This window comes from Hyperolius riggenbachi, chromosome 4 (genome assembly GCF_040937935.1).
Source record: "Hyperolius riggenbachi isolate aHypRig1 chromosome 4, aHypRig1.pri, whole genome shotgun sequence".
Taxonomy (NCBI): Eukaryota; Metazoa; Chordata; class Amphibia; order Anura; family Hyperoliidae; genus Hyperolius; species Hyperolius riggenbachi.
In genome coordinates this window covers 262755967-262778884 of record NC_090649.1, presented here as the reverse complement: position 1 = coordinate 262778884, position 22918 = coordinate 262755967, and the positions used below count along the sequence as shown (strand labels likewise).

At 43.8% G+C, this 22918-nt stretch overlaps 1 protein-coding gene across 2 annotated transcripts in view; it reads left to right on the top strand.

Annotated features, from left to right (window-relative positions):
* The window catches only part of COQ3 (coenzyme Q3, methyltransferase), a 43783-nt gene extending 20865 nt beyond the window's left edge, over positions 1-22918 (top strand). For both annotated transcript variants that reach the window (XM_068279417.1, XM_068279416.1), the window contains 5 exons: positions 1118-1267; positions 11936-12035; positions 15592-15834; positions 19524-19683; positions 21240-22918. In XM_068279417.1, the coding sequence (XP_068135518.1) occupies positions 1170-1267; positions 11936-12035; positions 15592-15834; positions 19524-19683; positions 21240-21427 (789 nt within the window). In that variant the 5' untranslated portion in view covers positions 1118-1169 and the 3' untranslated portion in view covers positions 21428-22918. The remainder of the gene's footprint in view (positions 1-1117; positions 1268-11935; positions 12036-15591; positions 15835-19523; positions 19684-21239) is intronic.

Sequence of the window (22918 nt, the reverse complement as noted above, 5' to 3'; positions counted from 1 at the left end):
ACTTGAGGAAGCCACCTACCTAGCTAACCTATGGGGCAAATATACTGGCAGCACCTACCTAGCTAACCTTTACTAGTGGCAACGATACTGGCTACCTATACTGAAGACACCTACCTAGCTAACCTATACTGCGGGTAACTATACTGGCTCACCTTTACTACCTAGCTAACCTTTACTAGTGGTAACTATACTGGCTACATATACCGGAGACACCTACCTAGCTAACCTATACTGAGGCAACTATACTGGCTACCTATACTTGAGGCACCTACCTAGCTAACCTATGGGACAACTATATTGGCGGCACCTACCTAGCTAACCTTAACCAGGGGCAACTATACTGGCAACATATACTGGAGACACCTACCTAGCTAACCTATACTGAGGGAACTATACTGGCTACCTATACATGAGGCACCTAGCTAGTTAACCTATACTGGGGTCAACTATGCTGTCTACTTATACTGGAGGCACCTACCTAGTTAACCTATACTGGAGGCACTTCCCTGGCTAAACTATACTGGGGGCATTGTGCTGAAGCTTGATTTGAAGAAAATCGTGAAAAAATTGAAATTGCAATTTCAATTTCCACCTAAAATCGCGCAGCCCTATCTTACAGTTTGAATAAAGTACTGTACTATAATTTTATTCCATGTTGTGCTGATCACCTGTTAACAGTGATTCTCTTTGGATGAGTAATGGAATTCTAAGCTATAGGGAATGTCTGGAGTTGGCGTTTCTGAGCAGGTTCGCTTAAAAGTGATTTCTTTGTCACCAAAATCTACAGAGGTAAAACAGCTCATCCACCTAAACGGGACATGGGAAATGCTTGCATATGAGGGTGAGCTTCACTCCAGTAGCATGCAAAGTACCATTTTTGTCTCAGAGGCAATTCACTATAGAAAATATGTTTGTGGTTGCAGGAATGTTGCTTCTAGCAATGCGCTTTTCCTGTGTCCATTACATGCATATGTGCTTGTTTGCAGTTGTGGTCCTGGATGGGAAAATCGCATTAAAACGCTTACAGTGTTGCTAAGCCCTCTGTTTCAAGGTGTTTCATTATGAAGTCATGTAGATTTTTGATATCAGATCATGCATATTTGATTATTTTTGCTAGCTGCCCTTCTAGACGGACATACTGTACTTCACACACCGTGGATCCTGCAGAGATGAAGAAATTTCAAGCATGGTCATCAAAATGGTGGGATGAAGAAGGCATATTTTCAGCTCTCCATACAATGAATGACCTCCGTGTGCCCTTTGTAAGGTATATGCTTAGATATACTGTATATATCATGCTTTCAAAAATTGCTTCATTTGTTAAAGTGAAAACACATTTTTTTCAGTCAACCTTCATCCCCGATTAAAACAGGTAAGAAAAACGCAACATTTTGAATAAGTCTAATGGGGGAAATCCTCTCCACATGAAAAGCACTGGAAAAGAAACGGAAGGGTGCATCATTTAAACATTGGCTGCCAAGACTTGTATGTTGCTTCCTAATAATAATAGTGGTAGCAATGATTAGTTTTCTTGATCTCAGTGAAAGATTATTGTGCCAGTACTCCATAAAGCGGCAGAGAGGTCCAGGAGCATGGGTGAATGGCTGCAATAAGTATAAATACCCTCCCCTTTTATGGAAGATATTTACCGAATTTTGCCATTTTTACAGGACAACTTTTTCTTTTTTTTTTTTATATATTCTTTATTTATCAAGATTATTCTCCATTAAAGTACCAAATACATATAAATACATAAATAAGAAACAAAAACCAACCCCGTGGAATTCTAGTTCAATATTGCTATACCTCCCCAGCAATCACTTTACATAGACCTCTGTCCCCCCCTCCCTCCTCCCTCTCCAGTCCTCCCTCCTCCCTCTCCAGTCCTCCCTCCTGGATCGGGCCTGACCCTCCTCCACTGTCCCCTCCTCCTACTCCTCTACTTAAGACGTGTTCCCAACCTTTTTATCTTGCTGGGGGGGGGGGAGGGGGCACTAAGGTCCCATTCTCCTATCCCATCATTCTCCTTCCTTGCCTTCCACTACTAGGAGAGGGGGTGGGGCACCGTTCACAAGGGAGAAAAGAAGATAGTTGTAAAGGGAGATATAGAAGAGACGCACCCGATGCCAAAGAGCATCCACCCTGTGACAGTTTATTGTCCATCCCTCCCTGTTCCCCGTAACCACCTCCTATGACTCTCTCTATGTCTTTTCTATTTGATGCTCCTCCTATTCTACTCTTCCCCGTCCATAGGCCCTACATCCATTTACCCCTCAACCAAACCTCTCTCTTATTTCACCATATTCCTCGGAATTTTTAAAGGCCTCCCATCTATCCCAATTTCCCTTCTCTCTTCCATATATTATACTAGTTAATTCTTCCATTTTTTGGGTATAGTTTATTTCTTCTATCAATTCATCTAATGAGGGGGCCACTTGCGTTTTCCACTTCCTGCAGATCACCATCCTAGCTGCATTTATTACATGCATTCCCACAGAACCTCTATAGTTTTTCAACCTTTTTGTATTAAGATGTAATAAGTAGATTCCAGGGTCCTCAGAAACGGGTATGTCTGCAACTTTCAACAATATCTCTGTTTTATTGCGTCCCAGAGAAGAGTCAGGCCTCCGCAACTCCACATGATGTGTAATAGATCTCCCCTTTCCTGTCCGCATCTCCAGCAAGTTGGGTCTGTTCCCCAGATCTTATTTAGCTTATCCGGTGTTTGGTACCACCTTATAGCTATTTTATATCCGGATTCTTGAATCCTAGTGGATACTGATGCCATATGACACATTTTAATAATCCTACTCCATTGGGGTTGGGTCAACTCTCTGCCAATATCCCTCTCCCATATATTCCTATATCTCTGAGAGTGGTCCACATCTTCACCTAGACATTTATAAATTCCTGCCAACGTCCCCTTTGTTTGCCCCTTTCCCACACACATTCTTTCGAATTGTGTTAAATCTCTAGAGAGCTCTCCTTTATTCCCCAGAGTCCGTACAAAGTGTCTAAATTGATTCAGACTCCAGGCATCTACCCTCTCAATGCCCAGGTGTGATGCTACCTCCCCTTCATTCCTCCATGTTTGTTTTGTTATTAAAGTTTGAATCCTCAGTTCCCCACCCTTCCTCCACTGGCTGTAGTTTTCCTCTACACATCCCCACTGAAATTTTTGGTTTCCCAATATAGGCATCAATGGGGTGAGTCGGGGTGAAATATCCCTTAATTTGCGGGTTCTAGCTAATATTTTTAATGTATGTTCAATTAAGGTTCCTGCCGCAGAACGACACCTTGGGATGTACGGCAACCATGGCGCAGCTTCCAAAGCCCACCCAAATAACTCTCTCTCAAGTAAAACCCATTGTTTATGTTCTCCATTTCTACACCAATCTACTATTCTCGTGAAAACAGCTGCTTTATAATACCTATGTGGTTCCGGCACTGCTTGGCCCCCCCTATCCTTTGTTTGGGTCAGCAGTGCGAATTTTATCCTTGCCTTCCTCGATTGCCAAATGAAGCCCAGGAAGGCTCTGCGGACTCCATTCAGAAATCCCTTTGGGAGGGGGAGAGGGAGAGCCTGGAAGACATATTGCAGCCTCCGCATGATATTCATCTTTAATACATTTATCCTACCAAGCCAGGAAAGTTTCAGTTTACCCCATTTTTCCAGATCCCTCTTAAAGGCACTCACGAGTGGCATATGATTTAACTTTACCATTTCTGATATACTTGTTGCCAACTTAATACCCAAATATTTTAATGATTCCTGTTGCCACTTAAAGGGGAAATTTTTTCCCAGGCTCCACATTTCCTCTTTTTTCCTTCCTATCGCCAGTGCTTCACATTTCTCCCAGTTTATTTTTAAATTTGATAGCCTCCCATATTCCTCAAAGGCCTTAAAGAGGTTGTTTAAAGCTAATCTCGGTTTTGAAACATAGAACAGAAGGTCGTCCGCATATGCGGCCACCTTTTGCTCTGTTGATCCTATTTTGATACCCGAGATATCTCCATTTTCTCGTATTGTTCTCAGGAAGGGTTCTAGTGTAAGGGCAAATATCAGGGGGGATAGCGGGCATCCCTGGCGGGTCCCGTTTGCGATCTCAACCGGCTGGGCTAGCATCCCATTAACCTTAATCCTCGCCACGGGCCTCTTGTACATGGCCAATATCCATGACCGCATGTTCTCCCCCAACCCGATCTGTCTCAGTACTACTTCGATGAATCCCCATCTGACCCTGTCAAACGCTTTCTCAGCATCTGTAGATAATAATAACGCAGGGCCAGATGAGGCTTCCATCCACTGAATTATATCTATGGATCTCAGCACATTGTCTCTTGCTTCCCTCCCCTGTACAAACCCCACTTGATCATAATGGATCAGATCTCTCATACTGGGTGACAGTCTATTAGCCATAATTTTTGCGAACACTTTTAAATCTATATTTAGTAGTGATATGGGTCTATATCCTGAACATGATGCAGGGTCTTTCCCCTCTTTCAGGAGGACTGTTATATGCGACATAAGGGATTCCTGTCCAAATTGTCCTTTCTCGCTATCTTTTGCACTTATTGAATTCAAAGCTCGCAACCAGAAGGGTTCAAGTATGTCTTTAAATGTTTTAAAATATTCTAGTGAGAATCCATCCGGTCCTGGCGCTTTTCCCCCTGACATCTGCCCCAACGCACCTGTTAACTCCTCTCCCGTGATCATTTCCTCTAAGTTATTGCTCACACTTGGGTCCAGTCTTCCCATGCCCGAGGCTGCCACATAGTCCTCCATTCTCCCCCCATCCCCCCCGGGGTCCTCTTCTATTTTATATAGCTTCCTGTAATATTTCCCAAACATCCTAGTTAGGGACTCATTTCTATAGTGCTTTTGGCCCTGGTTATCGCACAGGAATGGGACATAATTAGAAACTTGCTGTTGTTTTAATGTTTTTGCCAGCAATCGGCTACCCTTATTTCTGAACTCATAGTAATTTCTCTTACATCTTGTTGCCGCGTACCTAGCTTTCCCAAATAGGATGTTCTTAAGCTTTTCCCTATTCCTCGTCAATTCTTTCAGGGTATCCCCTGACAGAGTATTTTTATGTTGTAGTTCTAATCTTTCAATTTCAATTAAGCAATTCGCTGTCTCCTTCTCACGCTCCTTCTTCAATCTACTCCCCTCCCTGATGAAGATCCCTCTTATTACCGATTTATGTGCTTCCCAGAGGGTCATAGGAGCAATACATTCCTTATCATTCTCTTCAAAATATTGTTTTAATTCTCTTGTTATCTTATCCTTTACTTCCCCATTCCTCAAGAGGGAATCATTTAACCTCCAATTCCATGTACCATTTGTTCTTGTTCTATACCCTACTTGCAACGTAATGGGGCAGTGATCTGAGATAGTACCACTTTCTATCTCAGTTTTAATTTCTTCTGATAGTAAGTTATGGGAGATGAGGAAGTAATCGATGCGTGTATAGGAGTTATGGGGATGGGAGAAGAAAGTGTAATCCCTTATTGTGGGATGCTGGAGACGCCAGATATCAATTAGTTGACGTCTACTCAATGCTCTTCTAACCCTCTGGATTGCGCTTTTAGATTGGCATGACCTCCCCCCTGAAGAGTCCATGTGTGGGTCCAATGCTAAGTTTAGATCCCCTGCGACAATAATTGATCCCTCGGAGAACTCGTCCAATCTATTCAGGAACTGTTCAATAAACCCCACCTGTCCCGAATTAGGTGCGTACAACACCCCCAGTGTCATCCTTCGTGAGTTAAATAACCCTTTTACCAGCAGGAACCTACCCTGAACGTCCCTGCTAATTTCAATTTCATCCAACCTTACACTGTTTGCAACCATAATTGCCACTCCCTTACTCTTAGAGTCGGGGTTATTGCTATAATACGTCGTAGGGAACCTCCTATTGCTAATTTTCGGGTGTTGCTCCCCTTTAAAGTGTGTCTCCTGGATAAACGCTATTTGGGTTTGTGATTTGTAGAGTTTCTGCAGGAGGACGGATCTCTTCTCCGGGACGTTAAGACCATGGACATTGAGGGAAAGCAAACTAAGATGAGACATTTTGTATTAAACTTACCTCCTCTTTGCTTTTGCCTCTGCCAGGACACAATGAAGGGATGGACAATCCCCTAAAAGGTGTATAGAAAGAAAGGAAGTGTGTGAAAAGAAAAGAAAAACCACCACCAGATAAAAAAGACCATTCCATATTGTCTTTCTAGTTGTAGCGGACGTCGTCCACTCACTCCCCTAGAGGAGTTCTTGAGAATTTCTCTCATCTGACTAAGTGCCCTACCTAGCCTTTTTAGAGCCTCCAGCCCTAATGAAGGTCGGAGTTGGATCATCCCAACGATCCACGTTCAGCCCCTCCATGATTTGGGTCCCTTCCCTCCACTTATCTGCTATTTAGTCCCCTTTCCCTCCCCTCCCTTCATACTCCACCTCTACAATGCTTTCCCAGATACAAATATATTCTTATGGGTCCAGGGAAATGGGTCAGGCTCCGGGCTTTACCATGCACACTGAATTCCCTCATTTAGCTCCTATAATACCTTCTATCTCCTCATCTTTCCATTGGTGGGTTTCACATCCCCTGTCACACTTCTTCTAATCCCCAGTGACTATGAGGTCCCTTCAGGCCTCCCCCTTCCTCCCCTCCCCTCAAATGTGACTAAAACCACCCAATACCCCAGTGCCCCCCCCTACCCCCCCCCCCACTCCTACATCCTAATCCCCCCCAAAAAATGTATATCTGTCTCCTCCCCTCCCCCTAATCTATCTTCCCCTTTTCCTACCTTAAGAGTATGCATGGGTTGGGGGATCGCCTCGGCTAACCCCCACCCCATGCCCCCACAGTGTTCCCCAGCCCACTGTATACTCCTCCATGTCTTAATCCATTAACTTCTCAACTTTATTAAATACTGTGTATCCTCCCAATCTTCTCTCAACTCACCCTTATTCTATCAGTGGATTCACTCCCACCCACCCCTCCCAGTGATCCCCCCCCACGCCCTTATGGGGACCCTGAGGGCCCCTTTCACCATCCCTCTGTGTCCCTTCCCTTCCACCACTTATCCCCTATCCTCCTCGAGGGATTCTAGATTCCCCTGTCCTCCTAATCCCTTATTTTCTCTTTCAATTGTGCCCGTTACCCCTAATAACAACCTATATGCAAACTAGGTACACAACCCTTATACATATACACCTAATATATCACATTATGCACATACACCTAATATAACACATTTTGACACATTAAATCCACAATCCAAATCCACTTACATATCCACATATAATTGCAATCCCATATGTGCTATACCCTACTTTCCCCCCCCCCTCCTCCCCCTCCCTCTTTACTTTATCCCTCTTAACAGGAAGTGCCATGTCGTACCCCCCCTTATTACTGATGTTTATCTAATCCACTACGCCCGTTCTCTCCATATCTCCCCCTGGACCCCTCTACTTATTATCTACCCACTTCATCTCCAAGTCTCTGTTCCTGGTTTTCATCTGGATTTTCAAGTGTGGGAAAGTTCCGTTACTGTTAATATCCCTACCCCCCCCCCCCCCCCCCTCTATTTAGCAGATAGCAGTTTTTAGGCCAGCAGTGTCTCTGTTTTCAGCGGGTTTTGGATCCCTTAAAGAAAACGCCAAGGCTCCCTTTCTAACATGCAGTGAAAACGGGTAACCCCATCTATACCCTACATTCTCTTTCTGCAACACCTGTAATAATGGCCTAAGAGCCTTCCTCTGTTGCAAAGTCGAGGTCGCCAAATCCTGGTATAACTGGATAGGTTTTCCTTCAAAGATGATATCCGGATTTTTCCAGGCGGCCGTCATTATAGCTTCCTTCTCTGTGTAATAGTGAAGTCGGCATATCACATCTCTTTCTTTCTCTCCAGGCTTTGTAGATGGGCTCATGATACGATGGATCCTGTCAATTAGTATTTCTTGATCCGCAGGTCTCCTCAACAGCTTATTAAAAATCTCCTGTGTGGCCCCACGGAGTCTCTCTGCCCCCACCGTCTCTTGCAGACCTCTGATCCTGATATTGAGACGCCTAGATCGGTTTTGTATATCCTCAATTTGAATGCACAAAGCTCTGTTCAGTGTAGTTTGCTTGTTCTTCTCTTGCTGGAGCGCCTCCATCGCTGTCTTAGTTTTTAACAGTTCCGCTTCCATCTGATCCATTCTGATGTTTATTGCTTTAACTTCCTCTCTCAGTCCTGCAACCTCAGAGTGCGTGGCTGCCAGGATCTTCTCTGTTTGCTCAGATAAGTCCTGTTTTGTAGGCAGCCTCTTAAGGTAGGACCATACTTCCTCCAGGCAAGCTTTTTTTTTTGGTAGTTGTGGTGTCTGGGGATCACTGGGTTCATTCCGATTTTGCTTTTCGGCCATCTTATCCCGCGGGCTATTAGTCGCTAAAGGGGTGAAAAAGTCAGTTGCCCCACGTTGTGGTGTTTTTGGTGCGGCTGGTCCTGTCCCTGACTCGGCCCCTTTTTTCCTGGCACCCCTTGCCATTCTCCTTATTTCACGTTTCACATGCAGGGCTCTGATATGATGCGGGGATCAAGCGGCCAGCGGCAAACCGTCCATACGTTTCTCTGTCGTCTCCCAGTGGGAAAAGTGAGTATCTCCTACCGTTCTCTAGGTGAGCGCTGGTGGAGGGGGGGGGGGGGGGCAGGGGAGTCTGAGCGGGACCTTTCTGGACGGCTAACTTCGGGCTAGATAGCCCCCGCATACAGTCTTAGCGGCCCCGTGTACAGTCTCACCCCACTGCTTCCCCGCTTACCACCTCACCACCGCGCAGCAGGAGTCCTCTGCTCTCTGTATGTCGCAGTGCACCTTCCGGATCCTTATCTCCGATCCGCTTTGATATATCCAAGCACGCTTTCACGGAGCCACGCTGTCTGTCGGGAACCAGTGATCCCAGCTTCGCTCGATCAATAGAAACCCCGCCGCCCGCTTGGACATGCTATCTTCCCGCGGCCATTGCTATTAGTTCCGCTAGGACCCCATGGAGAGCGGGCTGATTCACGTGCTCACGTCATGACGTCCGCTCCTCCTCCTCCCAGTCCACTACCCAGGACAACTTTTTCAGCGAGTACTGATCTCTCTATGCACATTAACATTTAATTTGAAAATATTTCTTATTAATACTAAAATCATCCCTTCATGCTTTCCCCACAACAAGTTTCAGAAAGCATATTTCATGCAGATGTTTTTCCCCATGAACTGAGCTGTAGTGAATTACGCAGCTTCTCTGAATTTTTGCAGAGGTGTCATTTCCAGGAAGAGGAATTGGAAGGCAGAGCAGTTGGCAGTCAATTACCACTACGTTTGACCATATCTTTTGTCTGGCGTCACCCCAAACCATACATTTATAAACCTAGAAGGAGATGTCTGGTGTGGTTCCAAGGACCCTTTCAGAAGACAAAAGCACATAGAAGACACAGGAGCCCCTTATGGTGTAGTAGTTTGTTAAACTAGGTGTGTAAGGTCAAATATAAACTACCTTATTTTCCGGCATATAAGACGTCTCCCAACTTTTCCAGTTAAAATATACATTTTGGGATATACTCGCCGTATAAGACTACCCCTCTTGACTGTTGGATATTTGTGTACTGTACTGTACTGTATGTACTGGTGCTATACTGTATAAACAGGTACAGATACTGGTGCTGTACTGTATGTGGTACCCAGTATACAACAACCAGCCAATCACGACAAGCGATGTACCTTACCGGCGATCGGCTGGTTGTTGTATATAACTATCCCTGTCTCCAAGACTATCAGAGCCGTAGAGCAAACACGCCTCTTTCACCCGTCACTGCTTTTTCCTCTGTGTACAAGCGGCTCTGTGCTACTGCGCAGCCCGGTACTTGTGCTTGCACATTGTGGCCAGGCTCTTACATGGACAGCAGCACAGCCATGAAGGAAAAGAGGGTCCCAGTTTTGCTTTAAAGATCTGTTATGCCCGATCATTAGGTGACCTTGGGGGACACCTGTACACATGCTTGATTCTTGGCTGTTAATCCAACCAGGCACCTTGGCCCAGAACAGCCTAGAGTGTTGTATATTCACTGCCAGTTGAGCAATTTCTTCCTAAAAAATGTGATAAACTGCTGTCAGCAGTTGAGAATTCCCACTCATTTTGCAGAGGGAATGCTTCATATAACAGATGCGAGAAAGCTAAACAAATAAAAATAAAAAGTGGTTCCTCAGTTGCTGCTATCTGTTTTAGGCCAATATTTTCCATGGGAAACTAATGCCCACTTAGAGGAGTTGCAAGGTGGGAGTAATTTATCCAGATTAACTTACCTAGGGCTTCCTCCAGCCCCTAGAAGTGTGTGTGTGTCCCTCAACGCAGGTCCGCGTTGCTCCACGAATGCGCTCTTGGCCCTGTAGCGGGACGCCGGCTTCTGTGCATGCGCAGGTGGGTGCGCCTCTTGTGCTTATGTATGGGGCCAAGAGCAGGAGCGTGGAGCAGCGTGGACCTGCGGCGAGAGACGCACACTTCTAGGGACTGGAAGAAGTCTCAGGTAATAGATTATTCTCACTTTACAACTCCTTTAACCAGCCGGGCGGTATGGACGAGCTCAGCTCGTCCATCACCGCCGGAGGCTGGCGCTCAGGCCCTGCTGGGCCGATTTTCCCCAAATAAAAAGGAGCACACGCAGCCGGCACTTTGCCAGCCGCGTGTGCTGCCTGATCGCCGCCGCTCTGCGGCGATCCGCCGCGAGCAGCGGCGAAAGAGGGTCCCCCCAGCCACCTGAGCCCTGCGCAGCCGGAACAAATAGTTCCGGCCAGTGCTAAGGGCTGGATCGGAGGCGGCTGACGTCCATGACGTCACTCCGCTTGTCGCCATGGCGACGAAGTAAACAAAACACGGAAGGCCGCTCATTGCGGCCTTCCGTGTCACTTTTGGCCGCCGGAGTTTTTTTTTTATTTAAATAGTTTTTTTTTTATTTAAAAAAAACCCTCCCGCAGCCACCCTGGCGATCTTAATTGAACGCCAGGGTGGTTAAGGTGCCCATCAATGATACAATCTTTTGATTATATGATCATCTATGAAATATGAGGGACTACCTAAAGTATCTGTTTAAGGTGCATTCACTGAATTTACCCTTGCACTATATACATTTATGATTGTACATTCAAGATTTTGCCATTAATGGGTTTAAGTTTTTGATTTTTAATTTTTTCTAGTTTTGTCGTCCATCTCATTGATAAATATGACCTTGGGCCATTCCAATATGTACCAGCTATGTGTACTACCAAGTTGTAATATGTCATGCTTTTGATATTATTATATAAACAGAGAAAAGAGAGTTGGCTCTTGGAGCCAACTCTCTTTTCTCTGTTTATATATTCATATCGTTGGCAGGTTACATGAAAATTGAGATTATGAATTCATAGATAAGTTTATAGAATCACTTTTCCCCCATGTGAACCAACCTTTCCCACATCTGAGCTATTTGATATTTCTTTTGATATTATTGACTTCCTATGTCCCGAATGACTATTATATACCTAATGTCAGAATATTTATTATACATGTTGTAAATATTATCTTTTATTCAATAATACAAATGTATGTGAGGGTACCCATACTGACCATGTGACCATTCCCAATATTGGCTGCAGGATACTCCGGGGGTGCTGATCTGTGGTAGTGGTTGGATATTCAGGTTGGGAGCTCTGACTTCATGCAGCTATTTTGTTCTAATGCCAATCGGCACTCCTCCAGGCTTTCCAGTTTTTGTGGAGTTTTACTTTAAGATCTGCTCCCAATAAAGTGAAGCATGCAGAATGAAAAATATAAATACATGTTATAGAGCTGTAACAAATGCACAATAACTCTGGAAGCTGCATATAGAAAAGCCCAGTTGACTGCACTTTAACTGTTTTCTATGTTTTTAGAGACATTCTTATGAGCAAGAATTGTAGTCCTAATACTGGGAGTCCTCTGTCCAGTTTAAAAATCCTTGATGTTGGCTGTGGTGGAGGAATATTATCTGAGGTAATTAAAAGCTGTTCATTCAATTTTTAGTATTTGCATTGAACTTTCTTATGAGGAAAATCTTGTTAGTTATTTAACCACTTCCCTACCACAGGTTATTTCCCTTTAAAAATTTAAAGCAATTTTAACATTTTACACTCCTCCCATTCATTCTCCAATAACTTTATTGCTACTATTTACACCTAAATTATCTATATATTGTTTTTGCAGGGCAGACTATGCTTTCTTTGAGTGGTGCATTTATTTATTAACACAACTGGCTTCCAAATTTTAACTTAAAGTGGACCTGAAATATTGCACAAGACAGAAGGAAAACTGAGAGAAATGCACCCTGTATGTATTTACAGAGATTAGCCTGTCTAATCCCCCCATCTGTGTCAAATCACAAGTTCTAATTTGATCTCTCCCCTGTCACCTGACTGCCATGGCAGATAAGGCAAATAAGCTCATTTGACAACACAGGATACCAACAATATGTCTGCTTCCATGAAGCAGGAAGTAGAAACACTGTATATTTATTTGTATCAGCGTACGAAGAAATGTTTTTCTGTTGTTGTGTATCTTTTAGAGCAGAGAGTAAGTTCCAAGTACAGGTCTGCTTTAACACCACAGACAGCATTATTATGCTTCGACATAGAATACATTGAACCCTCTTATCAGATGAATGCATGACTATTTATAATGGCAATACAATGCATTATATCCAGTGGCGTAGCAATAGGGGGTGCAGAGGTTATCACAAGAAAATGTATGCGTGCTCTACACCAAGCTTAACCCCATCAAGTCTAGCTGTGCAAATCTGGCTAAAATGGCTTACCATGAGACATGCTCACGCAGAAATGCATCTGCTTTCGCATGCCAAACTTTGCAGGGTCAAAAACCAATACCGCGAAGCGGTTGCCCTGCGGGAATTAGTTCATGCTATGCAGCACTATCCAGGAGCGCCTCGGGAAGGCTTCCCATTGCCCCCATACAACCGGGGGGGCTGCGGGGCCCCAGGCTCTCTCACTGCCTAGGGACCACAGCGACACCCCGGAGGAGGAGGCTGGGTAGCGCAGACGACCCCCCAAGCGTGGCCGGCGCCGGGGGGGGGGGGGCATCCGCACCCATCTCCCAAAAATTTAAAAACAGGCACTTACCTCAACGTCCATTGCGTTCTGCTGCTGCGCATCGACTCGGGGCACTGCATGGGAAAGGAGTGACGCATGGGTCACCCCGAGCTGTGGGGCTCAGGGCTGGCTCACACACATCACTCCAGAAGCGGGGGGAGGACAGGCACAGACAGCCCACTCATAGAGCAAGCCATCCACCACCTGCCTCCAAAGGACAGAATGCAAATATGCTCAATCACAAGAAAATGTATGCGTGCTCTACACCAAGCTTAACCCTATCAAGTCTAGCTGTGCAAATCTGGCTAAAATGGCTTACCATGAGACATGCTCACGCAGAAATGCATCTGCTTTCGCATGCCAAACTTTGCAGGGTCAAAAACCAATACCGCGAAGCGGTGCAGAGGTTATGACTGCACTGGGGCCCTTGGGCCAGAGGGGCCCTGAGAGGCCCTCCCTCAACCACAGTATTAGCTCTCTATTGGCCCTGTGCAGGTAATATTCACTTACATAGATGCTTTAAATAGTAGTAATCATTAACAAACTGTTCCCCATTCCCTTCTGGCACCTCTGACACTGTAGGTGTCTTGAGGGGGAAGGGGGGCACAATGTAAAACTTGCACCCACAGCTCCTTAGCTGCGCGACTGATTATAATTAGTAACTGGAAATCTCCAGATCCTCTATGCTTCTCTGCCCTCTTTGCTCTATATAAACGTAACATGTCAGGTAATTATAAATGGCTTCATATAGATAATTTCCTACAGAAGATTATGCACGCGTTTTGCTTAGGCGCTGGTGAATGATACACTAGGTTACATGTTTTTTTCTTTAGAAATGTTGTTTCCTGTTCTTTTTCTCACCAACTTTAGGGCCTTATGTTTCAGGCCTTCTTAATGGTTAAACGACAGGTAACCAAGGTATAACTCCAACACCATCTATGATTACTTGTTGATTCAGAGTAGCGCACCGGTTCATTCTGTGTCAAGCAAGATGTCACAGGATGACTATTATTCGCATGGGTGTCATAGGTACACATTAACATGGACTTTATCTAAGATTATGCACCATTCAATTACTAAGCAACTGGTTAGTCGGTAGACCCCTGCTCCAGTTATCCACCTCTTCTGAGCAGCCTATTCCAATCCAGCCATCCTATATGGTTTAGATGGCTGACCATTGGTTTAGTACACCAGTGACAGATAGAGAACATTAGTATGATAAAAAGAAATGGTGATAACCTGTCGTGAAAAGTAAACCTTTTGTACACATTGCGAGTATGATTGAAACTTTGTATGATACATTAATAAGGGCTATATCTGTGTTACCTGTATAATGCAAACATTATCCTTGCAGCACCTTTTGTTAATTTGTTCTGTTGATGGTTTTGTCTACACTGACTTTCAATAAAAATTCTGATGACAGTATTCAGAACTGAAATAAAATTAGTTCCTGGAACCAGGCTTTCAAATGTCCAGTTAAAAGGTGCTTGCGATGCTAAACAAGAAGCACACATGAAGTGAACCTCTCACTGCACATAATACAATTTAAAGAGACTCTGTAATAAAAAAAGTTCCCCTGGGGGGTACTCACCTCCGTAAGGGGAAGCCTCAGGATCCTATTGAGGCTTCCCCCGGCGTCCTGTGTCCAACGGGGCTCGCTGCAGCCCACTGCATGCAAAGCTGACAATTTGTCAGGCTGTGCAATATTTATTTTTCCCTTTTCCAGCAGGGCGCTGTTGCGGCTCTCCGCTCAGAAATAGCCAATCTCAGTCGGGTCTGCTCTACAGCGTAGAGCAGACCTCGACTGGGATCGGCTATTCCCGAGCCGAGAACCGCTGCTGCGCCAGCGCTGGAGCAGGGAAGGTAAATATTTACATGCCCGCTGTTCAGTGGGCTGCAGCGAGACCACCGTGTGACGGAGGAGGACAGGGGAAGCCTCAATAGGAAGGGGAAGCCTCAGAGGCTTCCCCCTCCTGAGGTGACTACCCCCCAGGGGAATTTTTAATGTTACAGATCCTCTTTAAATGGATTCTGTTCACTTCACTTGCCTTTAGTAAATGGTCCTGTGTGTTTGAAAGCTGTAAACATCCATTCCAAGTATGTTTTGTTATATTAACAGATGAGGTAAGAAAGATTTTGCTGATGGTTACCCTGAAACCTGTTCTGTTCCCAAGCCAAGGACCAGTGTACTCGTGGTCCACAAAACAAACAGGAGAAAAAGTAAGACCCACGTGGCTTAGAATTAGTCCCAACACTCCATTGTAAGCAATGTTAGTAAACCCACCACCACCCTGGCCCCTCAAAGGTGCTAATTTCTAAATTTGTGTCCTCAATGAATTCATAATTTGTACAATTAATAGGTATTTTTAATCATTTCTTTTTATGTATCTTATTGCCTAAGTATAAGTCCTATTTATCACCACTTCTGTTTGTTCTTGCCACTGTAGCCACTTGGCAGACTTGGTGCTGTTGTTACTGGAATAGACCCTCTAGAAGATAACATTAGAACTGCAGAGCTACACAAGTCAGCTGATCCTGCCTTAGACAAAAACATTCAGTACAAGTCATGCTCACTGGAAGAGCTTGCAGAGAAGAATGTGGTTGAATTTGATGCTGTTGTGGCCTCAGAAGTTGTGGAGCATGTATATGACATTGAGGCCTTTATCCAAAGTGTTTTTCATGTACTTAAGGTAGGACATATTAACCTTTGTTGATTACTTCATTCTTAGTGGTAGTCTGCCAGTATACCATGTTCAAAAGAATTAGTCATCAAGACTTTTTCCTGTTAATGAAACGTGTAGTTGAAGTACAGGTGCTGCCATCTTTATTCCCCTGTTCTGTTATGCTGATGTTGTGCTTTCAATATACTGTGTGACACACCTGGAACACATGCAGCCACTGGATTGGTGTGTGTACTTAGTCTGGGTTAGTATTTCAAAAAGTATGGGAAGCTGAAGACCAGCGCAACAGCCAGGCACGTATTAGCAAAAGTCAGTAATGGCACCATCCATGTTCCTCTCATTTCAGCTCAGTATGGTTAAGGACATGTAAAGATGGGAAGATTGGAAGAAAATGGGTCTTAAAGGGACTCCGAGCAGTGCAGAAACTATGGAAAGATTAGCATCATTTTAAAGCTCTCTTTCTCCTCTTTCCAATGATATATAAACCGCCACCCTACGCCTTTTAGTTTTTGCTATTTTCGCGATTGAAATTGCTGCGGCCGTGATTTCGATCGCGAAAATAGAGAAAACTAAAAGGCGTAGGGCAACGATGTAGGTGTCGTCAGAAAGAGGAGAAAGAGAGCTTTAAAATGATATCCATCTTTCCATAGTTATATTGTATTACACAGGGCGACTTTTTGTCAAAGTCAGCAGCTGCTTTCAGCATAATGGAGCTGCTGACACTGGGGAAAGTGTCGTCCTGTGTAATACAATATAACTATGGCTTGATGGATATCATTTTAAAGCTCTCTTTCTCCTCTTTCTGACAACACCTAAATCGTTGCCCTACACCTTTTAGTTTTCTCTATTTTCGCGATCGAAATTGCGGTCGCGGCAATTTCAATCGCGAAAATAGCGAAAACTAAAAGACGTAGGGTGGTGGTTTATATATCATTGGAAAGAGGAGAAAGAGAGCTTTAAAATGATATGCATTTTTCCATAGTTTCTGCACTGCTCGGAGTCCCTTTAATAACAAACCACAACCATCTCATAAATTCAAAAAGATGTAATTTGCTTGTTTTCAACATGTCCGGTTACATGTATTTTGATGGATCGGTTAGCGGACTGAAAATGAACAGGTTGATAAATGCAGTTCTTTTTTATGGGTCAGTTCACATTGATGCTTTTCTTTTTTTGTCCATTGTGTCTTGCTGTTAAAAAGTACGACTTCACTCATTTTTCCAGACACTGGATTTAGCTTTTTTTTTTTCCAAACTAGCAGCAGACATTGCCATGGACCATGCAATGGAGAGACCTAAGCAATGCATTCATATGCTGATATCTCGTGTGAACCGGCCGTTCAATTGCACTGTTCCAGAAATTAGCCAATCTTCAGACATTTGGAGAGACTATAGACCTGGTACGCTAAGGTTCTCATTGACTGGAGAACAGTGGAGAATATATAGGGTTGGAGGAGATTAGGTTTAGTTCTTAGGGTTGTCTGTCAGGAGGGGGTGTAAGGAGGGGGGGGGGGTGTTAGGGTTACATGTCAAGAAAGAATTTGCATTATGGGTAGAGGTGATTGGTGGCAGGAAGGGGTTAACATTAAGCTTAAAGAGAACCAGAGACGAAGCACCCTCATGTATTTTATTACATTTATCAGTGGGAACATGACAGTAAACACTTACCCTGCTTTTAGTTTCATTCTTCTCTGCTAAATATGCCTGTTATCAGCTGTGATAAGAATCCCCGACTGAGCATTCAGTCGAGGTTTGACCTGGAATCATTATAGCTGAGTCAGTCTTCTGTGAAGTCTTTTCAAGCCCAAGCCTGCCCCCTCCTGGCTCAGCTTTCCTGCTTTGCATACAGAGCTGTGATGACTGGGAGGAGCTGAACAGACAAGTGTGGCTGTGTGATCTGTGTGCACTGACTGTACAGTCATCATGCAGTTTCATTTTTATGATATGAGAGACACTTCCTACAGGCAGCTGCACAGCATACCAGAATAATGAATGCAGCAGCAGCCCTGCTTGTTTATAGTCTCATAGAGCCTAGACAGCACATCAAGAACAGCTCATAACCTGGAAGCAGAATGGGTATGAGCCGGTGGCCATATTGGATTTTTCCTGGAGCAATAATGGATAACACTCAAAAAGGCACACCAGAGTGGCGAAATTATCAGGTAGAGCATTTATTCTTTAGAAGCTATCGATTGAAATGTTTATTTTGTGTGAAACATTCATCTCTGGTTCCCTTTAAGTGTCTGGTGGAATATTTTGCCTGGTAGGATCAGTTTAGGTTAGTATACACTACCGTACACTCAAAAGAGCATTACTTGTACTCTACTTATTAGGAACCAGTATCCAAATTAACGTCTCTGAAACCCATACATACCGGCAAATAGCAATCAATTGTAGAGGTGGTCAAAGTGATGCTAATAATTTTGAGTATGAAAACTGTCGGTATTATTCAGATGTATGCAGCTTTGAATTGGGTCAATCAAGTACAGTAGCTGGTGATTTTCACTGGTCCAGTTCCAAAATGCATAAATTAACCAAAACATATGCATCAACTTGAAATTCTTAGGGCCCTTTCACACCAGAGGGATTTTTCGGCGTTTTAACGCCACGGCCGAAGTTGGCGTTTTGCTAGGTAAAAGAAAGTCCATAGACTTTCATTTTACCTTTCACATCTAACTCGGCGTTTTGGAGCTTTTTCAGGGCTGTTTACAGCCGAAGTTGGCTGTTGGCGTTTCAATGATAGTCATTGGAAAACACCAACTGCAGCGTTTTCAAAGCGTTTTACAGCTGACTTGTTCACTTATTTTTATAGAAGAAAAAAAGACGTTTTCATATGAGCTGTAAAACGCTTTGAAAACGCTATGTATTGGCGTTAAGCAAAAGGCTGACTTTCAGCCTTTTCTACCGCAGCCTCTAGTGTGAAAGAGCCCTTAGCATTTTATTAACCACCTCTAGACAACAGTAGTCCGAAACTGTACACTCTAAATGTGCCTACAAATCCAATAACTGTGGCCAGTGGTAAATGGGAACTTATTGCTACAGTGTCATAAAGACACATTGCTAGCTACAACCAAGCAACGCAATGCAGAGGGAGGGGCAGAAGACAGCTGCACACGGTGGAATGACTTCCAGTGTGAAGGGTAGGGAGGGGTACAACACTCATTTGGCTCTACTGTTTAAAGATGCGACAGGAAGCTATACACACGTAGGATTTTCGCCTGAGGCGGTGGAGTTCACTATAGCATGTATGAGGCTTAAAGGACAACTAAACAGAGGGATATGGAGGATGCCATGTTTCTTTCCCTATAAACTTGTATTGCGATTGCTTGGTTACAGGTCTGCCATTCTTACAAATCATAAGTAGGAATGGTCAATGAGATGCAAATAATTTTAAGTTGATGCAAGATTATAGAAAATTTGTATTCAAATTTACGCAGCTTGAAAATGGGCCAATCGAATCCCACCAATGTGGAATTCAGTTGGTCCATTTTTAAGATGCTCAGATTTGCATACAAAATTTGCACGATCCTGCATCAACTCTGAATTATTTGCATTTTATTGACCATCTCTAATCATAAGTGAAGGTTGGTAAAGATTGTTGTACTGTTGCCTTAACATTGCTAACCACAAGCAAACATTTATTTATTGAAAGGCTACACGTCCATTAATAATGACAAGGTTTTATCTTGTTTTTGGAAGCCAGGTGGTTCGCTTTTTATTACAACCATCAATAAAACCCAGCTATCATACATCTTTGGAATAGTGGTTGCAGAGAAGATCATGTCCATCGTTCCAGAGGGCACGCATGATTGGAACAAATTCATCCCACCAGAGGAGCTTGAAAGACTACTTGAGTCAAGCAAGTATCATTTATAAGACTTACCGGAATGTGGTTTTGAACACTTGAAACTTATTTATGCATGACCTTGGAAATTCCACAAGCTGTATATGGGTCTGACTGGCAATATTTAGTTTTGTCAAGAAAAGTGCAGAGCTAAAGTGAAGCAGATGAACAAAACAACCAGTCAGAATCCATGTTCCACTTGCCAGCTGATGCCTGATTTGTGGAACTGGGCTACCACTCCTCCTTTGCTCAAACAAACGTTTTTAGTGTATTGGTTCGTAAACACCTTTAATATGTGACACTCGTCAGTATCGTGCTCGGGGAACAAACTCATACAGACACATCCCAAGGCTACACCCAAGTCACGCCTGCTGTTGCTATGGGGGGGGGGGGGGGGGAAGGAGTAATGATGATGTGGTGCATGACAGAGTGGCTTCTGGCAGATGGGGTGAAGAGAGGGTGTACTCCAGCTTGGGGTTCTCTGATGTTTAAAGGGAACCTGAAGTGAGAGGTATACGGAGGCTGACCTATGTATTTAATTCTAAGTTTGTGCAGTGGACAGATGAGCCTCACCATTGGCATGGAGGGAGGTGGTTGGAACATACACTTGGGGGAGCTTCTTGGCCCATCTGATGGCTCTAGGACGAAATCTGCCTGCAGTGTGTGGGCAGGCAATAGATTCTTCTCTGATCAGAGAAGGTTCTATCTAAAGGTCGAGCTGGTGACCTTAAAGGACAACTGTAATGAGAGGGATATGGATGCTTCCATATTTATTTCCTTTAAAAACAATACCAGTTGCTGGGCAGTCCTGTTGATCCTATACCTCTAATACTTTCAGCCATAGCCCCTGAACAAGCATACAACAGATGAAGTGTTTCAGATATTATTGTCAGATCTGACATGATTAGATACATGCTTGTTTCTGGTGTTATTCAAACACTACTGCTGCCAAATAGATCAACAGGGCTGCCAGGCAAATGGTATGGTTATAAAAGGAAATAAATATGGCAGCCTCCATATACCTCTCACTACAGTTTGTCCTTTAAAAGACACATCCAAGCAGAATACAAATAAAAAAATCCACTTACCTGGGGCTTCCTACAGCCCCTGCCTGCCATTCACAGCTTCGCTCCACGCTGGTGGTCCTGGGTCCCCTCCGGCGCAGGTTTCCTACTATGCAAGCGGCTCTCAGAGTCGCGCTGACGTCATCTGGACTGTACAGCGCAGGCGCAGAACTACTGCACCTGCGCTGTACAGTCCAGATGACGTCAGCGCGACCAGTGAACCGCACGCTGGAGCACAGAGGGAGCCAACGTGGAAGCCGACCTGGCGAGGTCGGCTTTGCCACCGGAGGGGACCAGGAGCCACCTGAGCTGCGGCGAGGGCACAAGATGGATGTCAGGGGCTGAAAGAAGCCCCAGGTAAGTGGATTTTTTATTTTCCTCGGACCACTCCTTTAAGAGTGTTGTTAAATCTGTCCTTATCTCTCTGCATTTCTTTATCCTTTTTTCTATATGTGAGTATTGTATATGGATGTGCTATTAAGTCTTATATTTTACCCTTATTTGCAGATGGCTTTGTTGTAGACACTCTGAGGGGAATGCTGTACAACCCATTCATGGGGTCCTGGAGATGGTTCAGTGACACAAGTATTAATTATGTGCTTCATGCAGTGAAGACAGTTGCCCAAGAGCAGGCCAGAGATATGGACTTTGAAAAAGAACAGGGCCAGCCTAAGGCTGCAGGAGCCTCTATGTAAATGGGAGTTTCCCTGGATTACAGTGTAAACCAAGAATTATTTTTAGGATATGTCCTTCTGCACACTTTTTGTTTTGATCATATTCTAAACCACTGACTCTGCACATTTTGGAATCATTTTGAAAATTTACCAACTTAAGGTTAAGTTGTATGCTTAAAACCTACCAGCTTAAGACAAGACAAATATTTGGAAAAATGTTAATTACCCATGGCACAGCTGTTTGTATATAGCACAGTTTTTTATAGGTTAGAAGTTAGATTATTATGAAAAAGGACAGTCTGTAAAGTAAGGGCACCTCAATATATGATCAAAATACCCATTTAATATTGATCTGAAATGTCCACTCTTTGTAATGTTAAGCACAGGGGGTTTGAACTGGAGCAGTATGGGATTGATGGCTATATAGCTTTATACTTCATCAAGCTGCAGTGGTGCAATCAATATTAGAAAAAACAAACGTGGAAACTTGTTCTGATGCAAGGTGCTAGGCCAGCTAACTGATTGAAGCTGCCTTGGTCTACTATATTTCTTGCCGCTACATTTTAGTAAAAAACATTTTCTTCATGCAGCAAATCAAGAGCATTGTGCAGTATGCATTGTCAAGATGCTGTTTGCTCAATGTGGACAAGGAATTGTTAGCTGTTGTTAGTATTATTGACTCATAAAGCACCAGCATATTCCGTGGCGCTGTACAAAGTAAGAAACGAACAAGGGGTGCATAATAATACAGACAAACGGAATACATTCATACCTAGAGGCAGTGTGTTTTAGGATATCTAGTAGGAGTGCAACTTGCACCAGTTTCTGCAAAATCACGGTAAACTGTATTTGGACAAACGTCTAGGCTGCCATGTTTTATTTCCTTATGAATGCCCTTTTCCTGGTTGTAATGCTGATGGTCTGGCTATAATCTGATGAGTTATAGGTGAATTTCTCCCATTACAAGAGTGCTATAAACCAAGTTATGCAAAAATGTACTTAATAAGTTAAAGGGCAACTGAAGTGAGAGGTATATGGAAGCTGACATATTTATTTCCTTTTAAACCATACCAGTTGCCTGGCTGTCCTGCTGATCCTCTGCCTCTTATACTGTTAGTCATAGTCCCTTAACAAGCTTGCAGCAGATCAGGTGTTTCTGACCTTATTGTCAGATCTGACATGCTTGTTTCAAGTGTGTTTCAGACACTACTACAGCCAAATATACCAACAGGGCTGCTGCCAGGCAACCAGCATTGTTTAAAAGAAAATACATATGACAGCCTCCATATTCTTTTTACTTCAGTTGTCCTTTAAGTGAGTGAGTAGGATTTGCCTGCTGTCTTTTTTTTTTTTTTTCTTTTTTTTTTTGTGTGTGTGTGCGTGGCTTGCAGGTTTTCTAATTTATGTTTGACATCTCTGCTGTGTGTTCAGTGGCTTTTACATTTATGCCAAGGTTGTGTTTAAAGTGAAATCCTACCTGTGAGCAATAAACAATCCCATCTGTTCAGCGTA